General features: G+C 38.0%; 1 protein-coding gene across 9 annotated transcripts in view; it reads left to right on the plus strand.

Moving 5' to 3' along the window:
• The window catches only part of nav1b (neuron navigator 1b), a 116,061-nt gene that overhangs the window by 36,787 nt on the left and 58,098 nt on the right, over nt 1–21,176 (plus strand). For all 9 annotated transcript variants that reach the window (XM_037535081.1, XM_037535082.1, XM_017721184.2 and 6 more), the window contains one exon: nt 9,897–10,262. In XM_037535081.1, coding sequence (XP_037390978.1) covers nt 9,897–10,262 — 366 coding nt within the window. The remainder of the gene's footprint in view (nt 1–9,896; nt 10,263–21,176) is intronic.

A 21,176-nucleotide genomic window follows, 5' to 3' on the forward strand; every position in this document is an offset into this window, starting at 1 on the left:
TGTTGAACCACATCATGTAGTACAACATGTAAAGATATATACAAATGGGGCAAATTTGTCTAACAAGCATTTAATAGCAAAAGCTTGAACTTTCAGGCACAGTTAAGAGAATGATGATGATACAACAGTGTAGATCTATTTATCAATCACACTGTGAACTGAACATCACACAGCAGTTACTGCACTTATACCAGACTACAAAGACAGCAGTAACCAAATATCTTTAAATTACAGGATGGCCTAGTTATCTGAAACATATAACACCACCTTGGTAAGTATAACATAAGTATAAAATCTTGCCTAAGTATAAAATACTCAAATGTGTCTTGGTGGTTAGAATACCGTTAAGAAAACTCCTGTGAAAAAGCAAATGGACAAAAGCTAGAAAAACATGAGGACTGCTGGGAAGCTCCACCCACGGCACGACGATATTCAGAGACTGGTTGCTGAAGACTGCAAATAACAGTTAATTACTGTAAAGTCCAACGTTAGAACTTCTGTGACAAGACTAGTGCAAAACTAAATAAGCAAACTTCAGACAGCAAACTTGTCTTTACCGATTCACCACTAAGGGAATAACTGAGTAAAGTAAATATTTGACCGGTCCATTGTTTTAAGTAGCCATGGGCTCAGTGTGTGTTTCAAGAAGGCCTCTGAAAGTCTTTTCCTGTTAGCTGTGTGAGCTACACATTCAGCTCAGACTTTTACAGGAATACAATCAATTTGCAGCTTTTCCACTCCTAAAACCCACTTTCAATTTTGGCAAAAACCTACCTATATTGTTTGTCTAACCAACATGAAAATATAATGAAATAGTCCATTTCTGCACATCGTTCTCACCATCATTATATCTTGGCCTGAAAAAATAGCAGTCCTTCTTGGTGTGTTTGTCTTCTTGGCAGTGTGTCATTCAGAGCATACAAAATGAACTGATTCCCAAAAACAACCTTATTGCTAATTATGCTTGTAAGCTTTCTCAGAAACCTAGAATTCATCATCACTTATCAATGTTATCTTTCCTTGACTCCATAATTTTACCATGAGTTTCATCTCCAAATGAAGTTCTGACCATTATTGTGCAACATAACTTCCTAATCTATTAATGCTGCCTGTCAATGGTCTGCATAGCTTCCCATCTAGATAACTCTTCTTAGCTAAAACCCTAAACAGAGTTTATTCTACCCTCTGCTAGTAGAGTCAATACTACTTTTAAGAGTACATCCAATTTGAGTTGTGAAATGCTTTCTATAATATCTGTGTAAAGTACATACACTACCATTCAAAAGCTTGAAATAACAATTTAAAAATTCATTGTTGGAACAGATTATGCAGGATTATTTGGATGTCATCATCTGTCTTTACTTGAAGATATGATGACAGCTGTGGGTAATCCACTTACATCCTCAGAAGTTCTCTTTGAATACTTTTTCAATGCACTTGCAGTCATCAGATTCATCTGCTCACCCAGGAAGATCCAAAGCACAAGCTGCATTATAAAATGTACTTCTGCACAAAATAAACTGACAAAAGTGCAGAAGTCCAGGGTTTGTAGGAACTACTTTTACTACTTATAGCAAGAAAATGCCTGGAGTATGTGTGTCTGCTTATTACAATATTATTAACTCCTTAAAATCCCAGGCTTATTACATACTAAGATTTGCTATTCAGGAACTTTGTCCATTTGTGGGGTTAACATGACGTATGCATGGTTAGAATCTCTGACATCAGCACTTCCCTATGAGCGATCTTCAGGCATATACGTGATGACTCTTAGGATCAAACATTAATATATAAGGTACTACACAACACTCAGATTTACCATCATACCAACCCTGTGATCACCCAGAGAGTCTTCATGTAAGTTCACAGAGAGTTGGTGCTTTTGGAGTCTCTGAAGGCCGTTTTGCACAGAGGTTGATTTCCAATAAAAATTTCCAATAATCCAGTAAGTCTAGTGATTTAGTGTTGAACTCAAGTAACATCCAAGATGCCATCAGGCCTTAGAAGATATGATGACAAATGTGTACAATATGTTTTCCGAAGCTGATTCATAATGTGTGTATATATATGCCCAGAATGTCGATGTTCCTTTTTAAAAGCATGTGGGAGAAGGAGTCATAAATTTGTGATTACTGCAGAATGAAGTGACGTTTATTACTGAAGCCCTTGTTTTCTCCCAAAGCTGTTTTACAGCGTCTTTCCATGACGTTCCTCTTCATATTTTTTAATATATTTCACTTTAACAAATTAACAGTTGAGAACTCCAACTGTTTTACTTACTTATGTAAAACGCTCTCACTCCCATCTCGTGAGCAACAACTTCAAACTGTTTTGATTTTCTGTGTTTGTTTACGAATCCTCGTTTTTCTTTGTTTCTTAGTGGCGTCTTGTTGTGGTTTTGAGTGTTGAGGTTTCTTCTCATACTGAATCTTTCAAAAAATCGTTTGAGCTGAGGTTTCACACATGACCTGATGTTACAGAGGCTCCTGGACATTACATACTTATATTTTCTGTACAGAGTAAAACCATCATTAAGAACTTTAATGTATGTGGATTTACAGAGATGGAAAATATATATATTTAAATAAGCTTAGCCTGCTGTATAACTGCTGTTGAGAATACTAAAATAGTGAGATCTTTGCAGAGTTAGGCCAAAAAAGAATGAAATACTGAAACAAGAACGTCTTGCTTGGTTCTACCATCTCTACTTCTAATCCTTTGTCTCCTCCTCCTTCATCTGCTTCATAACCTGGACTCTACACTGCCTAGTTGGTTTAGTTTGTCTGCCTGTCTTTGTAGTTCGGCTTGCCTGTGTTTGGATTCAGGCTTTAGACTTTCCTTTTTCTGTATGTAGCTTGCCTCAGTATTTGGTAAATAAAACCTGCCCTAGTCTCCCTCTTTAAACCTGCATTCATCTTCGTGTCCCAAGCATGACATACAGCCACTATAGTGTTAAGCGGTATAATGTTAACAAGATATACCACAGCATTTAAAAGTGATGTTGGTATTTCAAAATAGGCCCTTTAATTCTTTGATATAGTAAAATATACAGATTATAATAATAAAAATAATAAATTATAAAGAATAATCTGTCTATCTGAGTACAGTATCATCAGCTAATGTCTACAGAGGGATAAAACAATGAATGAGGTAAAATAAGTGTATGTAAAAACTAGATTAGCCATGTTAGCTGGAGCTGTCCAAACAACAAGCTAACAATAAACCAGTCAGCAAAAAGGTAAGCACACACACCAGCAGTGGGGCATGGCATCTAGTTATGGTCCACAACACCACTGTAGATGTTTTCCACAACCAGCAGCTCCAGTGAATGACTTGCTCTCTTAAATATGGGCAGGTTTTGAGGGGAACATTCTAAACTATTCCACTGAAGCCCCGATTCTATCCACTTGCAATTCTGCATCAACTCTAAAGCGCAAACTGTCTTCAGCGTAATGTTAGTGAGCAGCAGTGAAATGCTGACACAGAGGTACTTCCCTCCATGTGACAACGTTTATTAATTCTTCCTTCTTAATAAAACAAACATTTTTTCCTCTTCCTTGTCAGCTAAAAACGCTATTGAAACAGAGTTAAGGTTGTTTTTACTTCAGGTTTGAACACTTGGTACACTGCATAAGCTCTTATTCTTTGAAATGGCCATCATTGTTATTTTTGAGGTTTTAGCAGAAGTGATTTAACCCAGTATTGAGCACTTATAGCAGAAAAAACACAAAAATGAAAAAAGGTCATATGATATTAAATTTGTTTCATGTCAGAATGGCCATTAATCACATTTCACCCACTTATGTTTTTCCCTGATTGCTGTGGAAACTCACTGATTGTGCCGATAGACAGAGGAAAATGCATGTAAGCATTTTACAATTTATGGCAGTTTAAAATTTTACTAGAGCCGTAACAAAACAGCCCTTTTCTCCAGTATTGAGCATTTGAACGTGTGTGTTTGCCACTGTTCTCTGCTCGGTATGCATGCTAACCTACATGTTTACTAGTGAAAACAAACAGCTTTAAGCCAGGATTATCTACCTGAGCTTACTTTGTGTATGGTAGTGTCCTTAGCCGGTATACATGCTATAAAAACAATATACATAGCTGGGCAAAATATAATCTCAATCTTAAGTGGCAGCTTACTCCCTATGCAGTGTGCACTACTTCATGCTAACCAGCTCCTCTCCCAATTTAGCAGCGCTGTTTAATATTTAGCAGTTGTCAGATGCATGGATGTAGCACTTATATATAGAAGTGGACTCTGCCTGTCCCATTGGAGTGGCACATGTGCATCTTTTGGCCAATCAGGACAGAGATCATTTACATACATCTGTTTTAAATGTAGCACGGCACGGTGTCGCAATGGGCACAGCAAGAAGGAAGGGCCTGGGTTTGATTCCCCAGCCAGGTGACCAGGGTTTGCATGTTCTCCCTGTGTCTGGTGGGTTTCCTCCCACAGTCAAAAGACATGCAGTCAAGCTAATTGGACATGCTAAATTGCCCCTTTGTGTGTGTGTGTGTGTGTGTGTGAGTGTCTTAAAGGCAAAGTAACAAAAACAATCAATTTAACTGTAGGAAATAGTGTTAAAAAAGGTCTTATAAAAATAAATCATAACTGTTTTGTTGGATAAAAACACACATAAGTGGACTTAAAAAAATACTGGATATGACATCTTTTAAAATGAATTTTTCATTTGTGCAGCTGATGTAGTGATGTATTTGTGTGTGTGTGAGAGAGATTGAGTGATGCTGTCCATCAGTATTAATGCCATACTGCAAGCTCTTTTGGGACGACTGCCTCCAGGAAGCATGAATGTTGCATTTCCTCTCCATTAGGAATGAGAGAGAGAGAGAGAGAGAGAGAGAGAGAGAGAGAGAGAGAGAGAGAGAGAGAGATGTTGCACAAGTTTGTCTGTTAGCTGCCAGTAAGTTCCATCTGTCTGCATGACCGCAAAAAAAGATGAGGGAGAGAGGAAAGATTAGTGTGTAACCACCATATTATAATAAAGTATTGTGAAATAATGATCCAGTGACTCAAGTAGATACGAAAGTCCTCATAAAGTCCCAGATTGACTAAGAGTACAAGTGTATGAGGCTGAATAACTTAAGAACCAAGTCTCCTTTGGTTTTGGTTGGAAGTGAAAGTGTTAACATCCAGTGATGGACAGTAACTAAGTAAATATAATTCATTACTGTACTTAAGTAGTTTTTGTGTATCTGTACTTTACTGAAGCTTTTCCATTTTGGGTGACTTTTTACTTTCACTCCACTACATTTCAAAGTCAAATATAATTTCTTACTTTTTACTCCACTACATTATGCAAAACAACATTATGTTGTTTCTTTTGGTTTATATGTGTATAAAAACGCAACACGTCAGAACGTGTCACAATTGGCCCCTCCCAGTCCTGTCCATGTGTTCATGTTGTGTTTTGGTTTTGTAGTCCAGCCCCCTTGTTTAGTGACTCTGCCCCTGATTGTTCCCACCTGTGTTTTCCACCTGTATCTTGTGATCTCTTGTTGGCCCTGTTGTATTTAAGCCCTGTGTTTTCCCTTTGTCTGGGTTGGTATTTGTTTTGGTTGTACTGTTTGTATGTTTGATCCTGTGTTCATTTTGTCATGTCTGTCCCTCCTGCTCTTCGTGTTGGCTTTGTGAACCTGGACTGTCTTGACCATGACCCTGGATTTGCCCACAATAAAAGTCGCTTACCTTAGCACATGCGTCCACCTCCTCCCTCCCCGTCATTACAGAACGAAAGAAGTGTGAAGCAAGAACACCAATCGGGGCACAGCGCTCACTTTGTTTTGAGCTTGTTTTGACTTGTTGGACATACCGACCCAGTGCAAACACATGGTTCAACGTCAGCTAGCATATTCCAACATAAATGATGGAACTAACTAGAAATTTGTCCACATATGCAGTTGTGACTGGGATGTTTTTTCTGAATTTGTGCAGAATATGTACAATGTATTTTATAGTAAATTTGTTTTTGCTAGTTTATGTTTATGAACAGAGACCTACAGATCAATATAGTAAAGAAAAACCTATTTGTGAAATTGTGTTTAAGGCAAGTTTAACTTGTAACTAAGTTGCAAATAAATCTTAAACTTTGCTTGTTTGCAAAAAAGTGATTTCAGAGCCACTCGGTTCTACCTGATGGAAACTGTTTGCCTTCAGTGTTTTGTGCTTATGATTTTAATAGACGTCAGTGTCACTAATTAATGACGTTCTATTAAAAGACTGGTTTACCAAGAGAGACGCTGGAGGACTTTCAACTGAAATGAGTTCATGAAGCAAAAGGTGTTACAAAAATGATAACAGGACATTAGTCATAATTAATCTTTTAGTACTTTTACTTTCAATACTTAAGTACATTTGAAGGCAAATACTTTTGTACTTTTACTCAAGTGGAGGTCTAAAGATAGGAAATTGTACTTTTACTGCAGTAATATTTTACCTTGGGTATCTCTAACTCAAGTACATTATTTGTGTACTTTTGCCCACCACTGTTAACATCTCAAAACACCAAAAAGAAATTTTCTGGAATGCTGAGATACATCACTGACTGTGAACATAAGTGCTAGCCTAACCATGAATGTTCTGGAAGCTATTAGAAATCAAGACCAGCAGTAGCTCGTAGGAGTCACAATAAAACTGCAACAACCAAAGTGAAGTACATATTACTGGAATTCCTGTTGCAAATTTTAAGTGTCTGTGTTTACCTAAGGCCATAAAACGTTTGGGTGCTCTTGTGCTAGCTCAGCACTAACGGGGCATTAATAAAACCCATATGGGCAATAGACTAATTACAAAGGTAACTTAAAGGTTCCTTTGTTAGGCAATTTTCCAAGATTGCAATACCCCAAGTTTTATGTTAGAACAGACAATTTAATTCACCTTTATTTGTTTCAGCATTGAAGTGTCATCTGTGCTTCATTTATTATAATAATAATGGTAATGATAATAATACGCCATTTGCTCAACATTTGACGTGTGTATGACATTTCACAGATTACTTGGAGCTCTGTGCTGTTATGTTCTTGTTTTTTGATGAAATTGTGTCATATATATGGCCCAAACTGAAGGACTAGCTGTAATATTCACAGTTCACTATATGGGTGGCTGTAGGTACATTGATATTTTTTAATTTCAAAAGAAATGTAGTATTATATCGATTATATAAACTTATTATTATTCAAGTCCTTCCAGATTTTTAAGTATGTGACTGAGAAGCATAAGCAGTTTTGACCACACCTGGAGCTCAGTCATCTCCCTACAGCCATCTCAAGTGTAACCCACAATTCCTGACATGTTGATCTCTAAAATTGAGTGACCTGAACTCATCCCTGTCTATTTGAGTCTCATGGAAGAACAAGCACTTAATTGTAAACCACAACAGTTGTGCTAGGTTTTTCGGAATAAAATGGTTGGTCACTTCATCCACTATACAGTATGAATGAACCTCATGCTGTATCTCGAGTATCATGTCATTTGTAAGACCATTGGACAATGTTTTGTTTTTCTGGTCTCATCCCTGATTGATAAATGATCTCGACTCTGTGTAAAAATAGCTCTACGTGATGCCCAGGTGGTGCAGGAAGCTGTTTTATTATTTAGCTGGACTGGCACATCTGGTTGTGTAATCTCCACCCTCCATGGAAAAGATCCACCCGAGACTGGCCTACTTCTGCCTGCAGAGCACACACACACATACACACATATGCACACACACACCCTGATTCTTTGAGTGTAGGTACACAGCTGTGCTGCTGCCTCTATTTTAGGGGAGGATTTTTGTAATATTTTTGCATTGATTTTCTCAACTGAAGCTACCAACTAAATGAGATATCGAACCTGAAGAAATAATAAAATATAAAAATTCATGATTCTTTTTTCTCTGAACCTCATCAGAATATTGAGTTATTTAAAACCAAAATGACTCCAATAACTAATATTAAGTGAACATTTCAAGAAAATAAGTCATTATTCCAAGATATTAAGTCAATGTTTTGAGAAAATAAGTCATTATTTGGAGATGCACTATGTGGCCAGAAATATGTGGACAGTCTGAGCTCTGGTGTTTCAGCCATACTTATTGCTAACAGGTGTATAAAGTCAAGAACATAGCCATGCAACCTCCATAAACATTGGCAGTAGAATGGGTTGTACTGAAGAGCTCAGTTAATATAAATATGGCACCGTCATAGGATGCCACCTTTGCCACAAGTCAATTCATGAAATATTTGCCCTGATAGATCTGCCCTGGTCAACTGTAAGTGATCTGGTGACATGGAAGCATCAAGGGGCAGCAACAGATCATCCATGAACAGCCAATCAACCAAACCTACATAGTGGGGCCACTGAAGCAACATCAGCACAAGAACTGTGCTTTAGGAGCTCCATAAAATGAGCCACCTCATGGCTGAGCAGCTACAAAGAAGCCTAAGATCACTATGCGTAGTGCCAAGTGTCTATAATGGTGTACAGCATGTTGCAGCTGAACTCTAAAACAGTGGTAACTTGTTCTCTGGAGTGATGAATCATGTTTCACTGTTTGGCAGTGGATACACACTGCAGTGGATGGATGCATCTGGGTTTAACGGATGCCAGGAGAACACCACTTACTGAAATGCATTATGCGAACAGTAAATTGGAGGGTGGAGGAGGGATTTTTTTTTCAGGGTTTGGGCCCCTTAGTTCAAGTGAAGGGTGATCTTAATGCTACAGCATTCAGAAACATTTTACACAACTCTATGCTTCCAACTTTGTGGCAACAGTTTAGTGAAGGCCCTTTCCTGTTCCAGCATGACTGTGTCTCTGTGCACAAACCGAGCTCCATAAAGACATGGTTTGATGAGTTTGGTGTTGTGAAACTCCAGTGGCCTGCACAGAGCCCTGACCTTAACCCCACTTAACACCTTTGGGATGAATTGGAATGTTGACTGCAAGCCAGGGTGCATGCAAGGGAAGAGCAACTACATATTAATGTCCATAATTTTAGAATAAGATGTCCAACAAGCTCATACAGGTGTGCTGGTCAGTTGTCCACATAATTTTAGCCACATAGTGCATGTTGAAAAAAGACTCTTGAGTTCCTACGATGGTACAGGCAGTGATATCACAACTGGTAATCATGAATATAAGGGTTATCCATAAATATGAAAATTCAGTCAGAAAATGAAATATAAAAATCTGAATGCTATTTCCTGATAGCTCCTGGTGAGATTTCTCACAGTATGATAACAATAAGCTACTGCTGGTGCACATGAACATTAGAGTGTATGATGTATCCAGCTGATGTTTTTTCTTACAAAATCGGTCCCACTTAATGTAAATTAAAGCATGATTCTTTGATTTGTCAGTTCCTTATTATGCTGGTAGTTGTTCTAATGTGTAAGACCTTCAGTCCAGCTTCTGAAGTCCTAATCAATAGCAGAGCTATTTCCTGTATCTGCCTAGATTCCACAGAGAAGAAAATCTGATTGTACTATTTTTGCTGGGCACTTTAAGATCTTAACCCTTTTCCAACCAAACCCTAACAATGCAATAAGTATACTATTACAGTACTTGCATTTTGTAAATACATTGAGTCTGATGATTCTCTGAAATCAAAAGAAAACAAAAAAAATTACATGTATACATTTTTTAATTCCTAGAAAATCTTTCAGAGAATCCCTAGAAGGCCCTGAGAGTTCTCAACAGGTATGCAGTATACCTTATATAGTGTATACCTGACAAACATGTTTAGTAACCAACTGGGACCCAGCAAAAATATGCAGAGCTTGAACCAGTTTTTGAGATCATACAGGAGTTTGATGAAAATAAATGAGGATGATCTCCTTTTCTTTCTCTGTTCCCTTTCCCAATCTGCTTCTCTGTCTCCCTGTCTCAGTTGCCTGGATAGCAGTGTGTGCTATGACAGTGATGAAACCAATGCCCGCAGCATCTCCAGCCTCTCCAACCGCTCCTCTCCTCTTTCCTGGCATCATGGTCAGTCCAGCCCCCGCCTGCAGGCTGGAGATGCCCCCTCCTCCACAGGTGGTGGCTACTCGCTCAGTTCAAAAACATCATCTCAGTACACCTCTCACACCATGCCTGCCCGCTGTTCCAGCCGCCTCAGCAGTCACACCACCCGCACTGAGCTCATCGAAGGCCTGGACGCTGGAGACAGTGACCTCAAATCTGGCTACCTGAGTGATTCGGACCTGCTGATCAAGAGCCTGAACGATGAAGATGACGATGATAATCTAGCTAATGGGTAGGTTCTCAACACTCTTTGAAAATGGTCCTGGTGTGTGTGCTACACTAACATTCAAAGGTTTGGAATCAGTTATATTACCATATTAATCATTTTAGTCATTTTATGCTATATTGTGATGTAGTCTTTAGACATTATGCTATTATAGCTATAGCTAACAATTATATATAATAAACAGAAAAGGTATTTGAAGTATTTTGGGAAGAACAGGGAGCCACAAAATGTGCCTCAAATCACCAGGAAATCATCATTTCCTCATCGTCTCAGATTTGCTCAATACTTTCATTACATAATGTGATTTTGCCCATTAGATAGTGTGCACAATATTAGACATGTCTTCTTTAGTTAAGTCATGTTTACTTATTTTAACATGATTAACTATAAACATTTTGTGACTTACTGAACATCAGAAAACCATATATATATATATATATATATATATATATATATATATATATACACACACACATATATACATACAGCATGAAGAAATATATGAGATGAGAAACCTCATAGCCCTGTTTTCGTCATTTTTCAGTTTTTGATCATTTGAAAATACTTGTTGTCATTTACATTGTGTGTAAATTTCATGAATGAAGAATGGGCCAAGAGAAATGGCCCAGAATGGCTTGGAACAAAGTCTGGTTCCACTGACTTACGTTACAAGTACAGTGGGTTTTTTCTTCTCCTGACCGCATCTGATCTTGGATTGCTTTGCCCAAAACATAAATGACTTATCTGCCTTGAGATTTGTTTGTTTTGCTTTCTGATATTATCATGCATCCATACTAATTATTCATGCTAAGTGGCTTTGTAAGTCATTTTAGAATCATTAGCCAGCTCAGTTCATCTTACTGTCCTCTTTTTAAGCTCTCTAGTAAATATTTAAAGCCTGTGAAGTTGCACAACAGTATCACCATATTCAAATCAGTTTATATACGCATTTTTTCCTCCAAACCATTGATACCAAACTATTTGATGGTGATTCCAAGGCTTTTAACAGTGGTGTATATACGGTAGCTGCTTTCATGCTTAGAATTAGACCACCTGTCAGAACTGGCAAGAGCGAGAGAAAATCATTCAGCGTCAGGAAATGAAGCCTCCATGGGAAAAGCTGAAGTGGAAAATGTAATTTTTTTGCCATATTACAGTGAACTAGTGTACCATCCCAAGCTGAGAAAGGACCAGAAGTCTCAGTGCGGTGCAGTAAGCTGAATGTAAGAGCAGTAGAATAACAGCCATCAAAGAGCAGTGTATCAGAGGGAGCATGCTAATCAGCCTCATTAACAGAGAGGCCTGTGGAGATGACGGAGGCTGATATAGGAACTGCCCCTAACCTTAGATTGCAGTGCACCAATCCTATTGGGAGTGGCAATAGAACTAAGCTCTATGCAGCAGTTTAATCAAGATCACTTTGGCCCGACATGTTCTATGCTTTTCATAGGAGCCAAGAAATTAGATTATATTTTCAGTTTTTATTTGAAGACAAAACAACTGATAAATTAAATATTACAGTGTTTACACTACCAGTCAAAACTTTGGACTCGCTAGTCAAAACTTTGGAATCAATGTTTTCAGTGCTTATATAAAATTATTCTAATGCCAGTATTCTTGGTTTAAATCATTTGAAATGAATTTTTTAACCTATGTTATCTATTATATGGAAGCCCATTCCCGCCAGCTGTAGGAGAAAGCAATCTTTCTCTGTTTTTGTCAATGGTGTGTCAAAAATATGTCTTAGTATATCAAAATTATAACTTATTTTCTCAAAATGTTGATACTACTTTTAAGTGATGACTTAGTATCTCATAATAATGAAAATGAATTACTAATTTGAATTACTAAGTAAAAAATTAATTAGTATATGGTAATAAAGACTTATTATTCCATAATAATTACTTCCTTAAAATGTAAATCTTACTATTTTGACATAGTATCTCAATTGGGTCAAGATTCTAAGTCAGTTCCTAGTCATTATGTCGAAAACACTAGTCATTATGTCACGAGAGAGTAAATATTTGGAAAATATTAAGTAATTGTTTCTAGACAGTAAGTTAATAATAGATCATTATTTGTTATTTATACAGTATGTATCATTTAACATTTCATGCCATTACTCCCCTTTTGTTGCTATGAATACAGAATAAAATATCACATTGCCATGTCTATTGTATAATATTTAAATATGCATAGTATATTTATACACTATAAATTATTACTGAATAAAAGAGGTTATTTATATTATGTATGATTCCAGGCTTTTGAGTGACAGTGTATTTGTGAGAGAGTTTCAAGTTTGCAGCTCCATCTGGTTAATGATTTTGCTGCATGTTTGGAAGGTAAAAGGGTGACCTTGAACTGTCCTGACTGTGGCTTCCGGGAGCTCAGATTAGCAGAGGGAAGCACGGCAGGTGGCTGTACTCAGTTAGGAAGCATTACTATTCTCCCACTCTCTCTTTCTCTGTGGCTGCTCAGCAGGATCATTGGGTTTTGCTGCTGCTGTCACTGCAGCACTATTGTTCTGGTTCCGTTGGCTGCGTCTCTGTCCTCAGAAAATAATGTAACTGTCACCACCTTTCAACCTGGATTTCACTCACATAAAGAAGTCAGATATTCACTAACAGCCACCCCCACCCTGAATCACATGAGAGCACACTTATATACTTTAACTGAGAATCCAGGGCAATTCTCTAGTGAGGAATAGAGGAGTTTTATCAGAGGAGCTCATGCAGTGGGATTTAGAGAGTGCTGCATGACAGTGGGGGATCAGACCCAGCCAGAGAGAGGAAGAGAGAAGGGTAAAAGTGGTAAAATTAGAATTAGCAGAAAGGATAGAGAGAGAGAGAGAGAGAGAGAGAGACAACACTGAATTGGTATTAGGTGATCTGACCCAGTTTATTTTATTATACCACGGATGTGGCATGGGGTGAATAGACCCACCCTCTTTTTTCATATTAAATATACAACATTGGGTGGTCGGACCCATCCTGTTCTCCTGCTGTGCTCATGAGGACCCCACCCTGTGTTCTCATATTAACTCATTATATTTCCAGTTTGTACAGTTTGTATGTGGACAGTTCACACTCTCATAACTACTGGGAGTTTAATGAATTTTTATGGCTGATTTTGATTTCTTTACAGTCAAATCTAGCAATGGCCAATTGTTTGGCTGATTTTTATTAGCCTTTTATCAGCTCACACTGTGTGGGTTAAATCAACACATGGAATGCCCTTTACTGTATTACCCAAAGTTGTAATGTAATGTAATTAACATTTTTTGCTCTTTAAAGGTCCATATAACTACATTTTCTTTGCATTTTGTTTTCCCCCTGTGATCCACTTATAACCACTGTGTGGTTTTATGTATCAACAACCAAAAACCATCATTGTTCATTTTTACATGACCATTTTCCAGCCTCTCTTTATCCTTTAGCTTTAAATAGGTGGTTTTGTAACTTCTTATAGCTTTTTCATTATATGGGCCCTTTACATGAAACAAAGTACTACATCTAAAGCAATGTGTGATTGGCTGTTTAGCACAGTAAGTCCTGTATAATAATGCTTTAGCAGCAGATTGCAGATACAGTATAAATTCACTTACCTGCTATTTAAAACAAATACAATCTATTGCACAGATTGATCAAAGTAAAAAGATAATAAATTGTGTGTTTGCAGCAAAAATCTCAGTAATACATTATTTGGAGAGGTCCTTCATAGATGATTAACAAACTATTAACAGATTATCAGTGAAGTAGCAGCAGTGAAGCATGTGAATACGTTGAAGTAAATATCTTGTAGATGTTCTGTTGATACATTACTTACATTAAGTAGATGTATTATTAATGTTACTTCCACAAAACGTAACCTTACCCAAAACCTAGCCCTCACCCTGGCTCTAATCCTAACCTTAACCTCAACCTCAACCCAAAACCTAAGCTTGACATCATAACAATAGAAGAACTATTTTCAAAAAGGTTCTATATAGAACCATCTACAGCACATTCTCCATCAGTCTGAAGAACACTTTCAAAATGCAAAGAACCCTTTAATCATACAAAGTGTTCTTTGACTGTTCATGGCTCTGTATAGAACCACTTGCTTTACTGAGGAACCCTTGAAGAACCATCTTTTTTAAGAGTGTAAATTTATACGCAGACAAGAAGCCCAGTGAACTGAGTGGGAGTGCATGCACAGCCTGGAGCCTATCCCAGTGGTCACTGGGCAGAAGGCAGGAAACACTTTTTTCAGATGTTTATTATTTTGATTTTTGAATCCTGCTTTGAAATCATTAAACCCTTATTTTCAATGCAGGAAAGTAAACAAGCTGAAATTACAGTGTTAACATGGCAATCAGTGTTCAATTTGTTCCTCATATGCTGCAGCTTCCCCACATATACTTTTTATTAGTCTGTTGATATGTGTGTGTGCGGTCATCCAGTCCGTTGTGGCCACCTGCAGAACCTCAAGCGTGGTTGCCACGGTGACCATTAGTACCTCTGAGCCACCTGCTGTGTGCCACCTGCTTGCAGGTCAGCGAAGCATCTCCGTTATCCCCAGCCCCCTGCCAGAGATAATGCATTAGCTCACCAGTCAACAAATTAGCATTCACATTAGCATTAATATTAGCAACTATTCTGCTCCATTTCTTAGCATATTAGTGCTCATTTGTCTAAAGTGTGATGGTTTCAGCTGGTCCATGTTTCGGACAATGCAGATGTTCTTGCAGAGCTGTTTGGCGGAACCTGCGAAGGAGAAAATATTAGCTTCCACCGATGCTAGGAGATGTGAGTCCTTTGTGGTAACCTTGGTGATGAGCCAGCAGGAAATGAAAGAATAAGGTGAAGTTTTTTTTGCGACCAGCTGTATCTTCAACCTCCCATAATCGATTTTCTTCTGCTGCTAGGAAATTGCTTCTTCTGTAGTGGGCTTTAGCACGCGATGTTTCCAAAACAGCACCCCAGCGCTAATGCTTTACGACCAGCAGAAGCAAATAAATTTCTTTTAGAGGTTGAGTATAATAGAAACGTTACACCCGTAGTTTTGGCTTTTTTTCTTCATACTTTATGTCAGAGCAGTAAAAATGAGCAGCAATGACACTACAGGGAAGCCTGAGATGAGATGTGAGAGTGGAACTGGACCGAATATTTCCCACTTCCAGCCCAGTGGAGAGTATGAGTGAGTCATGCACTGCGGAGCCTGCTGATGTTTGCGTCTCCCTTGCAAGATTTTTGGGGTCAATAAAAAATGGATATGGGAGAAAATGAAGTCCTGTGATAGATAAATAATGACTATCTATTGCGTGCTGGCCTAAGCAAACTGTGAAATGTCAAGATCTGTATATACAACACACACTTCTGTTTCAGTGTATTTCATGGTATCTATTGGCCCCTGAGGCCATGGTTAGCAAGTAGATCAACCCTAATGAGACTCTAAACCAAAAACAAGTCCATCTTGAGAAACTCTTGCTACATGTAGTCCAGAAAATGTTAATCTTCTTTTTTTGTCACCCTTGATTCAGAAATAACTGCAGTTGCCACTTCTAAGCAGTGGCCCTATTGTCAGTAGACAAGTTGACAAGGCAAGTTCAATGCCCAGCAATGCTAGAGCCATCCACGGCCAGGAGCCTAAAGGCCTCAACGTACTTCTTGCGAATTGAAATTCTCGAGGGTTGGGCAAAGCCGCAAGTAGCCTTGCATACTCTTTGCAGTTTCGCATTGCTTGTCGCAGATTCTTCACTAATGCAGGTGACACTATTACATTTTATGATAAATTCCATGACTAGTGAAAAACGATTTCATCACAGTTCTAACTATGGCAACATGCAAGTCCAGAATTCTGCCACCATGTAAGGTGGAACAGGAAAATTTGAACAAGAAGCTGGCGAATAGAAAGCCAGCAAAGTCAATCTGTATGTTTTGGTGCTTACTGCTAGATAGTGCTACCAAATAATAGACTTAATGTCTTACATATGCATTGTTTATTTAACAAATACATGTTTCCCAGTGAAATATTGATGTGTCTGCCAAAGCGCTCAGCGTACTTCTTGCGAAACTGTGTTACATGGCATGCCTCCTTTTTACTGACCAATCAGAGGCATTGCCTCGTAGCGTCTTTGTTCGCGGAGTTTGCCCAGCTGCCATGTGCGTGACATGGTAAACGAAGCCTCTGCGCGACGCCTGAGGTTCGTTTTCTCCACAACTACGTCATATTGTTTGCTGAAGCCAGGTGAACATTGTTGAAGTCTGCTGAGGCCTTAAGGGACTGTAGTTGGCCCCTCTAGCTCTTTCTTGATTTGAGACATTGCCTTCTCTCTTTCCCATCATTGATACAAGCGAATGCAGTCATCTGATGGCTGACGCAACAGCATTAGCATTTAGCGTTGTCCTCCAAGTGTGCTGAGCTGTCTAATAATGCAGTTTGAAAAGATGCAGCGATGCTTCAGTTGTCTCAGTGGACACATGCTAACCTTCACCCTCCAAGCTTTAGATAGGGGGAGACCTAGCTAGCATTTGGTATGGGGGGAAAATAGAATAAAATTGCAATAAAATCATAAATATGAATTTCTACAAAGCAAAATTTGATTGTTTCACTCTAAATAGAACATCAACAGCTTTGTGATGTAGTAACTATTTAATGCTGAAATTGATACAACCCAGAAAACTGCAGTGTTGGGCTACATCCCAAATGCACTGTAAAGTTAAGAGCATCTTTGCCTGTTATTTCCGTATGACCACCTCACAAAATTTGCAGAAGATCTTAAATTGTTCTTTAAGCAATATTTGGTTCTCCTTTGCACTGAAAAGATTCCCAACAATTTCAGCAATCATTGTTTTACAGTAGGGATGTTCAATATGAGTGGTGGTGAAAAAACTACACCTGGATAGAGCCACAGTTTGTTAGTTCCAGTGTCTCATTTATCTGCTCAGATCAGTTTTGCTCTTACATAAATGTGAGCAAAGCTTGCTAAATTAGGGGTCCAGTGAGCAGCTATTATTATTTAAGTTATGCTTTATTTGATCATGAACATTTCTTTTGTTACAAATCTTTATAAAAGCTATTTAAAAGCTCACTTGTGGCTTGGCGTGATGTTCCTAGGGTTCTTGTAGTTAGCTAGTACTTTTTGTGAGTAGACATAAAGCTAATTTGACTCCAGGCTAAGGTAAAACTATCCGAGTTGAGAGTACCATAGATTGGGTGTATTAGTTGATTACTTCATTCTGATCTAGCTAACCTGTGAATCTGTGAACCTATGATACCCTAAACCCCACCCCCCACCTTTGATGTATGTCAGTAACTATTAAGTTATAATTGTTTAACAGCTTTATTCCATTTATATGGATCATTCAACCCAATTGGTTCAAACTCAAAGTCAGTTGAAAACCCATTCCAGACTTTTTAACTGATTTGGACTAAACTAAAATTTCAGACGTATAACTGATATAATAATGCCTCTGCAACTTCCATGTGTTTTGGTAGCGATAATTTTAGCAAATTTTGAGCATAATTGAAAAAATGCCATCCAGTATTGGAATACAGGATACAGCAAACACAGCTTTGAACACTTGTACATGTATAAAATCATAATATTATTCATTGAAACATAAAAATGTTTAGTTATTTGCAGAAAATATGGGAGAATTCTTAATGTTAAACACTGATTTTCAAACTTTGGGACATATTTACTTTAAAACAATGGGATCTCACTGCTCACCCTGTGGCCATGAGGGACAGGGGTGCAGTCTCACCTCCTGATTTAAAATGCATGTGGTTAAAATAAGACTCCACCTATGGACTAAAACTACATTTCACAGCAGTTTTTAAAGTTTTAAAGTTTTTTTATTTAAAAATGAAATTCATAATAAATCAATTTCTTTCACTTAAAAAGAAATTAAAACTTTTTTAAACATACCAATCTGAGTATTGAAGTTGAAATTTAGGGGTCAGGGTTTGGGATGGACACCTCTCAATTGAAAGTACCCTCTAAATGATGATTTTGTATGTAGTTAGCTTTTATTATCTCAATTAATGCCTTGATTTTAAATAGGTCATAAAATAAAATAAATAACATCTGCATACTTAAATGCTTTTTTTTTAAATGTTTTGCTGTGGATGTGTTTGATTCTGTAGAATGGTCCATGTAGAATAAGTTGAACAGGACTGTTTGCCTTTGGCTGTAATTTTACTCATTTTAATTTACAGGAATAATCCAAAGCTCGTCCTCAAAAGTGTTGTGTTAAACAAATGTAAATGCCCTTCAGTGATGGGCCAAAGTGGAATATACCATTTGTCTAAGTCTATGACCTTTAATGGTGACTCTTATCAGTTTATGCAGGCTGTACCGAACTCCACCTGAGCACAACACTGTTTCCTGTCTGCCTCGTATCTCTTTTTTTCCCATGACAGAAACACTAAACTCTCGCGTTTCACCCTGTGGCTTCCAGCATGTTCAGGGAGCACTCTGTGTCCATGCTGAATTTCCCAGACTCAGTGTGAAGAGGACGAACAAGCTCATTTTGGCTTTAGATCCTATTCAAACACACATTTGAGTTACACGGTCAGGTGTGGTTAAGGCATTTGGACACTAAAAGATAGCAGAGGTCTGGGATCTGGCCTGGACACAGCCGTCTGCTGTCCACCTCTCTCTTATGCTGGGAGAAAGAGAGTGATCTGTTTGGTGTTTGATGGATGGAGTGAGGTAATGCTCTAAATAGAGCATGCAACAATAACAGCCCACCCAGAATCCTCTTTGTTCATCACTGCAATGTGATTAGCACTGTCGCTAACAGAAACAGATCACAGCCAAGCCAAACAGTCAAGTGAAACACAGGATAACGCGGGTGTAAAAATGCACCAGTTTGTTATGGTGCAACGATCTGAAGGTGATGATTCAACTGCATCAGTTATGGAAAATTATATTTAGTAGTGTTTACAATAAATGTAAACATATTAATTAATGCTTGGCTGCCTACATAGAGACGTCATAAAATCCATAAACATTAAATACCACATTTAAAAGGAGAATAGTTGAGTATTTATAAACAGCATGTCAGTATTGACGTGTTGTATGAAGTTGGATTGTATTGACATGAAGGCCTTTTACTAAAGTAACAGATATTTAATCTATTTATTACAGGGTTATGAAGCATACTTGTAATTCAACTGTACTTAGAAGGCAAAAGCCTATTTAAATAAGTTATAATCAAATTCAAGTGATCTGTTTCAGTTTGCTTGCAAATTTTCCCTCATCACTTTAGTGTGAAGGCCTCCTTTATAGAACAGAAGCCAGTTCCACCAACTGAACGTAAGTTTGATCGTAGCCTAGTTTAAACATAAACTACCTTTACGTTTACAAGCTACTAGAATTTAACCAGTTGCACCAAGTAACATAGATTTAACGTAGTTTTAAGTTATACCTGGTGAGTGACACTATAAAATACACACGTTAACTGTGTGCAGAGCAACAAGAGCAGCTCCATCAGTGCTCAGGTTGTGTGTGATGCTGACCTTATTATCACAGAATATACAAAACAGATTATTTTTACAATATTACTAACATACCTTTCTGTCATTCAGCAGATTCAGATAGTGATTACATTAGCTGCAGCTTTGCTAACGTTACTGTCCATTTATTGAGAAAGTGCCTTTAAAATACTGTGCACAAGAGCCCAGTTTGAATATCGGAAAAATTCCATCAACAGAACGGAATAAACACACATACAAAAGATGGACACCTTGGTGGACATGGCGTTATTGTAAAACACAATCTCTGAATTATAGCTAATACGACCGACATGCCTTAAGCGAAGTAAATGTACTATTGAAAGAGAGAGATGCGAGCCATTTCACTGCGTGTAATGTTTCCCGTTTATGTCCGGTAGCATTACTGATTGGCTGCAGTGTGAACATCATTCTGTGCAACATTGTTTTAATCTACGATAAGTGTCTGTGGTGCAACTGGAATTCTGTGCGTTGCTAGTTTTGAACCAACTACTCTCAGCGTAAGGTTTAGGATGGACTTTACACCCCAGCTTACGATTGAACTTACGTTCAGCTGGCGCAACTGGCTGCTGGCACAATAAATGGTGTTCCTAACTGGGCCTTTGCCTTGTTCTTTAGAACAGTCTTATACATAGAACAAATGTCAGTCATTTTAGTTTAAGTCAATCAACAATACCATCAATACAATGTCATTTATTTCATAAACATTTGAAATAATCTTCATAAATACTCAGGTTGTGCTTCTTAAGTGTATTATACAATGCATATGCATGTTTCATGAAGTCCTTTATGTAAGTATCCTTGAAATAGCATTATATTAAATATTCAGTACACTGTGCATTAGGATACTGGGACTATATAAGTCCAAAGAAAAGTCAGTGTATATTTTTTTAAATAATTCAAAATCATTCCAATGTAATCAAATTGAATCCTGCTGAAATTCCTTTTTTAATTCCTAATGAGTCATCAGTCTAAAATTTGATTATATGAAATTATATAATATTATACTTGGTGGCACAGTAGAAGGGTGGGAATGCACATGGATGGAGGGGTAATGGCGGATTGCAGAATGATCCCACCCAGTCGCTCTCTCTCTCTCTCTCTCTCTCTCTCTCTCCATCCCTCACTGTCTCTCTTCCTCTTTCTCTCTGCTGCAGCAGCATGCTTCAGAACATGCAGTGCATGGATCGGGACATGTTGCCATAGCAACCATAGTAACCCCCATCTTCAGTCTGACCCATTGAAAAGCAGCGTGTCAGTGTGTTAATGTGTGTGTGTGTGTGTGTGTGTGTGACTGGAATCCCAATGAAGATTGAAAATGTCTGCTTATGAATGTACAGTATAATACAGGTGCTTGATAAGAGGTTTGGATCTTGTTTAGAAAGGTAAAACCTGACATGTCCCATTCATTTCTGT

The sequence above is a fragment of the Pygocentrus nattereri genome, chromosome 26 (assembly GCF_015220715.1).
Source record: "Pygocentrus nattereri isolate fPygNat1 chromosome 26, fPygNat1.pri, whole genome shotgun sequence".
NCBI lineage: Eukaryota > Metazoa > Chordata > Actinopteri > Characiformes > Serrasalmidae > Pygocentrus > Pygocentrus nattereri.